The sequence below is a fragment of the Poecilia latipinna genome, unplaced genomic scaffold, assembly GCF_001443285.1.
Source record: "Poecilia latipinna isolate Pla-1442-1.1 unplaced genomic scaffold, P_latipinna-1.0 Scaffold247, whole genome shotgun sequence".
Lineage (NCBI taxonomy): Eukaryota > Metazoa > Chordata > Actinopteri > Cyprinodontiformes > Poeciliidae > Poecilia > Poecilia latipinna.
In genome coordinates, this window is record NW_015112863.1 from 147,308 (window position 1) to 154,384 (window position 7,077).

General features: G+C 38.5%; 1 protein-coding gene and 1 long non-coding RNA gene across 4 annotated transcripts in view; one reads left to right on the forward strand and one right to left on the reverse strand.

The window, feature by feature from the left end:
• The first annotated feature begins 1,445 nt into the window (after nt 1-1,445).
• On the forward strand, nt 1,446-2,658 carry LOC106947551 (uncharacterized). The gene is made up of 2 exons (XR_001425012.1): nt 1,446-1,669; nt 2,094-2,658. It is a non-coding gene; the product is annotated as an uncharacterized LOC106947551 (long non-coding RNA).
• A 231-nt stretch (nt 2,659-2,889) lies between these two features.
• Nucleotides 2,890-7,077, reverse strand: part of LOC106947550 (uncharacterized) — a 24,306-nt gene continuing 20,118 nt past the window's right edge. For all 3 annotated transcript variants that reach the window (XM_015032621.1, XM_015032624.1, XM_015032623.1), the window contains 5 exons: nt 6,802-6,986; nt 5,856-5,951; nt 4,904-5,068; nt 3,919-4,012; nt 2,890-3,268 (listed from right to left, as the gene is read on the reverse strand). In XM_015032621.1, coding sequence (XP_014888107.1) covers nt 3,205-3,268; nt 3,919-4,012; nt 4,904-5,068; nt 5,856-5,951; nt 6,802-6,986 — 604 coding nt within the window. In that variant the 3' untranslated portion in view covers nt 2,890-3,204. The remainder of the gene's footprint in view (nt 3,269-3,918; nt 4,013-4,903; nt 5,069-5,855; nt 5,952-6,801; nt 6,987-7,077) is intronic.

Genomic DNA, 7,077 nt, shown 5'->3' on the forward strand with positions numbered 1-7,077 from the left:
GCAAAGCGGAGGTTTTAGGACTCAACACATTTTAAAAATTCAAATGAAATTTTAAAAAATATATATATGCAGGAAAAAATATATTGTATTCATAATTTACAACATTGACATTTTCATGAAAACGCAGAATAGAGTTTAGCATAAAATATTCAATTATACTTTTTATATTAGCACAAAAAATGTGAGGATCTGTTGATTTTGAGTTAGCAGTTGTCACTTGTGCATCAGATTAACAGCTGTACCGGAAACGCAAAAAAAAAAAAAACGCAAAAAACGCAAAAAAAAACGCAAAAAAAAAAAAAAAAAACTTTAAAAAAATGCAACCCTAACAAAAAAAATTTATTTAACATGTTAAAGTCTTTGCTCTATTTTTTTTTTTTTTACAAATAATTATGTAACAAAACAATACATTTTATTTAGCTTTCCTTAGGAGTAAACTAAACTCTTCAAAATGAACGGAAATAATTTTTTTTAAATGTATAATTTATTAATTTCAGTTTCTGAACTGAATTCCTGCATCTGCAATTCAGAAGAAAAATCCAACCGCTACAAAAAGACGACAGAACAAGTGAAAGTATTTCAGTTTAATATGTGAAACACTGGAGAGGAAATGAACACTTAATGTGTTGATAATGAAAAAAAAAAATTTCCAGTGCTTTTAGTGACACGGAGAAATTTTCTGCTGCAGGGAGTCGATTTATTCAACGTCTGAAAAACAACAGCTTATAATGACCGTTTAGGGCTGAATGAACAAATAATTAAAAAATTCAAATCTGCAGAAAATCAGAAAAATAATTGACATTTTAAAAAGAAAATGTTCATAATTTACAACACCCACTGTTTCATGAAAAAGCAGAATAAAGTTTACCAGAAAATATTCTATTATACACAAAATAATGACGGATGCATGCTGCAGAAGTGGCCTGATTTGTAATAATTTCCCAGGTTTAGCAGAGGAAGCAGCAGAACTCAGAGGAACCTTAAAGACATTCAGAACAGATTTCAGTAGAAATAAAATAAATGCACAGATTTCAGTTTTTCAGGCAAACATTGAACATTTCTGAGGATCTCATTAGATGAGGACAGAGCTGTAGTGCACATGTAAGTAAGAGATCAGCTGATTGGACGATAAGTTTCTGAGTAGAAATGCACCGATTGCAGCTGCTGGGCCGGTCCGATTTTTTATTTCTGTAAAATTAAGAATTACATAATCCAGAATTCCCTACAAAAGCTACAAAATTTCTGACTGAATTCAACATTTAAATACATATGTGAAGAACTGAATATTGTTATCGGTTGCTATTATGCTTTACATATCAAATTTAACTGTGTAATTCAACACAAGCTAAGAGGGGGAGGAGCTGCGCTAGGGGGGCGGGGCTAGGTCCACCCAGGTGTTTTGAACAGCTTACTGGTTGCCATGGAGATTAAAGGATTTCTCAATCATCAAGGCAACACTCCAGGTTTGTTTTGATGAGGGAATAACTGCAACATGATGGAAAAATTAAAAAGTTGATTTTAGATGATACTGTAACTTTGATTAGTGGCTTTAAAACGGTTTGCTGGTTCAAACAGCAACAACAGGTTTCATGCAGGGAAACTATTGTGTCCTTCTGAGACTCAACAAGGACAATAAAGGTTATTTAATTTCCCTTTGCAACCAATAAAGGTCATGACCTTTGGGTCATGACCGAAAGAACGAGATCACGGATACAAGCGGCCGAAATGGGTTTCCTCCGCAGGGTGGCTGGGCTCTCCCTTAGAGAGAGAAGCTCAGATATCCAGGAGGGACTCAGAGTAGAGCCGCTGCTCCTCCACGTTGAGAGGAGCCAGTTGAGGCTCGGGCATCTGGTAAGGATGCCTCCTGGACGCCTCCCTGGTGAGGTGTTCATGTCCCACCAGGAGGAGGGGAGACCCAGGACACACTGAGGGACGATGTCTCTCTGCTGGCCTGGGAACGGCTTGGGGTTCCTGGAGGAGCTGGAAGAGGCTGGAGAGGGAAGTCTGGGCCTCCCTTCTGAAGCTGCTGTCTCTGCAACCCGACCCCAGATAAGCAGCAGAAAATGGATGGATGGACGGATGAATCAATAAAGTCATTTTTAAATTAAATTTGAAATGTTGCAGTTTCACCAACTCAAATTTAAGACTTTTTAATTTCATTGGGAATGAAATTTAAGACTTGTACAAAAGATGATAAACTGCTGATAAATTTGCACGTACCCATTACATACTTGAAAAAGCTTGCTAGCTGGCTAGCTAGCCCCAAAAGGTATATTAGCAGCTAGTTAGCTTTAGCCACAGAATGCAATGAAGATGTCCGCATACAACTCAAACTTTAGCCTGACAGAAAAATCCTCAAAAATAAAAAAAACTATCTATGAGATAAATAGGCTTTAGAGAGCTGTGGTTCCGGTCTGGAAGTCTGCCCCCTACTGGGCAGAGTGTTTATATCTCCGGGTTTTCCGTTTGTTGTAAACAGAAATACGAAAAACTTGTTCACCCAATTTTTGTATTTAAAAAGCAAAAAAGATGAATGATTCATAAAGATTCCTCTGTGATCAAAGTTCAAATTATTGAAGTTTGAAGGAAATTTCCACTTCAGCATGAAACCTTCCTATCGGCCGATTCCGATAATCAGCAGAGCAATCGGTGCATCCCAATGAAAAACACCAGGGATTCAGTTCTCAAGAGAAAAACAATGTAATTTCCCAACATTCCTCATTTAGGATCATTTTTCTTCAAATTCTCAATTAGGAAAGTGTAAACAATTCGCTTTAAGCAAGCACACAGAGTGGTTACAGGCACATTCGACCATTAGAAGCCATTCACATTTAAGGGACAAACGACCTAAAATAAAACCAGACCGTTTTTAAGAACAAGGATTATTTAGGAGCTTCCTGCAAAAATGATCCAAAGTAAAGTTGCTTTGATTTAAAAAGTGGAACAAACAAGTCAACAAATGAGTATTTAGGACTCAAGTAATAAGAAAAAGCGTTCCCTCTTTTTTCTGAATTTCCCTTACAGTCGATAACCAGCAGTTTCAAAGAGTCGCACATCCGTCTTTAGAAAACTACGTTATTATCTGGAGCCAGAAACGCTGCATTGCGCTGCGCGGCTCAAAGTCTTTTCCATCGGAGATCCGCCTGCAGCGTCCCCGCTCACAAATACCTGAAAACATCCTCTGACCGCCTCAGAACACGCCGGTTATAGATCCGACAGGCCCTCGGCGTGTTCGCTCAGCTCCATGGTGTAGTAGTCCAACGGACGCCTGCAGACACAGCAGCAGAAAAATAAAAATAAAAACAACGGCAGAAAAACAAAAAAAAGCATAAAAATTTAAAACAGCCTTAGAAATAAAAAAAACAAAATAAAAAAACTGCATTAAAAAATGTCAGCTCAGACTAGATGAGCAAACGTCGCATGTCACTGACCTTTGACCTTTAAAGTTTATCTCTGAATGCAACATAAAACCCAAATAAAACACGTTTTCACTGCCAACGTTACAAATAAAGACAATTTTGCAGATTTTTTTTAGATAAAATTCTACAGAAGAAAAATTGTTGCAAACATTTTAGGTTTTAAAATCAGTTGATGTAGGATTTTGAAATCATCTTTGATTTTTTTGCAGCTAAAGTCAATTTTTTAAAGGAACATTTCAATTTAATTTCCTTATTTTCTTTATAAAAAGAACAAGCAGGCAGCAGATGGTTTAATCTGATATTTTATTGGAGGGGAAATGGAAAACTTGCTTATAAGATCACAAAACGTCGTCTTCAGTTAATTTATTCTTTTATTTACTGATTTATTCTGTTTGTTTTTCTCCCTTTCTTCCATGTGTTAGATTTTACAAAATGGACTCAAAAAGTCCAAATGACAAGATCATTAGAACCATTAATTGGGCATTAATTGGATCCTCACCTCCTCCTGTAGAGGTATGTGAACAGAGCCGCTCCGAGTCCGAGCAGCAGCAGAACGGCGACGATCAGTCCGATCTGCAAACCCAGAGCCGACGCTGCAACGCAAACCAAACTCTGAGAAACTTCCAGCAGATTCACAGATTAAACAGTCACTTTAAAGGACTTTGTTCTAAACATGTGAGGAAACAAATCAGAAACTTAAAGAACTTGTTTATTTCTCTATCTAAGAATATTAACGGAAAGTTGTGTGGAAGGAAAAATTGAGCTTCAGGACATACAAATACTTTCCAGTCGATTCAAAGATTTACGCTTAGAAGAATAGTCTGTGGACTTTGTTCTAAATTTATGAGGTAAATATATATATTTTTTTATTAGCTTAAATAAACTGGAAGTTCATAGAATACTGTATCCAAGAATAGAGACGGAAAGTTGTGGGGAAGGAAAAAGTGCAGATTTTCAATTAAAAAAACTTTTCTGGTTTGTGGGCTTTTCTAATTTTAGGAGAATGTTTTTTTTTTATAAACTTAAACTAGCGACTCACAGATTGCTGTATCCAAGCATGGTGATGGAAAGTTAAGCGGAAGGAAGAAGTGAGGTGCAGGAGTACAGAACCAGTTACGAGTACTTACTCTGGTTGGTTTTCAGAATCTATTTGTTCATGAAAATAACAGAAACAGTGTGAAGATTTTGCAACAAATTATTTTTTCTTTTCAAAGAAAACTAAAAACTTTTTGATATTTCAGGAATTATTGCTCATGGAAAATTTGACAGCACATACATGCTGCAGGTTTGGACACATTTTATTATAAAATGTGATGATATTCACGAGTTTTCACACAAAAATCCTGATGCTAAACTATATTTTCCTGCCTAATAACAGGTTTACTGTGTTTCTGTGGAATCGGAGCCGAACTAATTTAGTGATTCAACCGATTAGCAGCGGTTTGTGTGAATAAGCGCAGCGTTCCGAGTTTCGCCGTCCTGACCTGCTCCGGTGTAGCGGCCGGTGCTGGGAGGAGAGCAGGCCTCCACCCGAGCAGCAGAGGAATCCGAGCTGGCCGTCTGGATGATGAGCGCCCTCTGGTGGTCAGACAACGCCTGGATGTCGCCCTGCACCCGCAGCCAACCGGACACGCAGGAAACGTTGGTGCCTGCAGCAAAACGGGGGAACAAACTGAGTTTGAACACGAAACGGGAAGAAATCTGAGCTTAGCTGCGACTTTCTGCCAAACGAGGCTAAAAGTTCAAAACTGGACGGATCCGTTTTGCCTCAGTCCCGAACGGAGTGAATTTATGTCTGAAGCTCTTTGATTGTTCAGGATATAAGAGGCTGTTTGGACTTTTTAGTAACTTTAACTTAATAACAAGTGAGGTTGCAACAGATGATTATTCTAAAAATAGATTAATCGATGATTATTATGTCGATTAATCAATTATGCTGACAAACTTTTCATTTTAAAAAACTGTAATTCTGCAAATTTCTCATTGAACCACTTAATCCTCCTCTGTTAAGTGCTAAAAAATACATTTAAAATATGCAAATAAATAATTTTTAAAAATCTGAAAATAAACATTTTATTGCCCAAATTGAAGCAGAAGTATTTTCTTTTTTTTTTACAGAACTTGAATTGGGTTAAGCTGCGCCACTTCAGGAGCTTAAAGGACAAGAATTACAGATGAAAAACAATAAATGTAAAAAGGGGTTCTGAATTGTAAATGTTTATTTTGTTGATAGATGGTTTTCGATTAAAATGTGATTAATTTCAATTAAAGTGCAAAAAAATTCACCTGTGAAAGTTTGCAGATGCAGAGTGACCTTCTGGAGACCCAAACCTAATCACACTTTATCATTTAGACTTTATTTCACAATATTACAACTTTATTTTCAGAATACCGTGACTTTAAAAGAAGGAACGGATGGAAGCGACGACCCCTGACCTTGCAGATAGAGAGCTGAGATGCCGCAGTCGCACCTCTGCTCCAGGTAATCCGCCACTTCCGCCATCTTTGCTCCCTGAATCAAACCGCTGCAGTCTGGGACAAACAGAGGAAACTTCTGTCAAGGTTCATTTACGGTTTCCTCATTTTAGGAGAAGAAGAAGTAGATAAAGGAGATGTAGAAGTTTGGGTTTATAGAAGTTTTTCCTGCTTGAATTCATTTTAATATTATTTAGTCTTTAAAATACTAATTTGCACATAACATTTGTGTCCATCTGATGACACCATTTTTAAATATTGCACCAGGTGTTAAGATGAATCAGTTACTCAGTGCCTGGCATTTTAATCAGACTTCTTTCTCTCCTAAAGGTTTTATGCGTTTTCCAGTCACATGGTGCCATTTTATAGCACAATCTATTTTTAGCTTCAGTTATAAAATAATACATATATCAAATGTGACTTAAAAGAAATTTTACTTCCAGATTCAACGTCTTGAAATTGGGCGTCTGTCTCTTTAAGAACTTCTGCTCTTTCTGAAGCTCCGCCTCCAGGAAGTCGTCCCAACATGGCTCCTCTATTAACCCTTTAATGTTTTTACCAGCGTTGCTCTGAAGAGCAGCTGCTATAATGAGCTCCGGTGTTTGCTAATTGCTGCTGGCTAGTCTGAAGGAGCTGAGTGGGGAGGAGCTGAGCCTCGGGGGCGGGGCTAGGTCCACCCAGGCGTTTGAACACCTGAATGGTTGCCATGGAGATTTAACTCTTTCTCAAACATGAATGAAAGAATCAAAGTACCAGGTTTGTTTTGATGATGGAAAAACATTAAATCATGACGGAAAGATAAAAACGTTTTCTACCTCTGAATCTGCAAATCTAATCAGTTCATGCTCCTCATTTCTGCTCACTTAGCCTTTCAGTCCAGTGAAATCTGTGTGTAAACGGCGTCTACCTCCCGGCTGCTCCTGCCAGCTGCTGGCCGGCGGTCCGAGGCAGAGGTCGATTTGACTGGAGTAGGCGGAGCTTGGACAGATGTTGTTGCTATGCGGCGTTGGAGACGAGCTGGTCCACGACGACGGGCTGCGGACCTGACAGCAGGAGCAGCGGCTGAGCGACACGGGACCGTTCCCCACGGATCTGCACAAGCAACCGACACACACACACAGGAACACACAGGAGCACACACACAGAAACACACACACACACACAGGAACACACAGGAGCACAC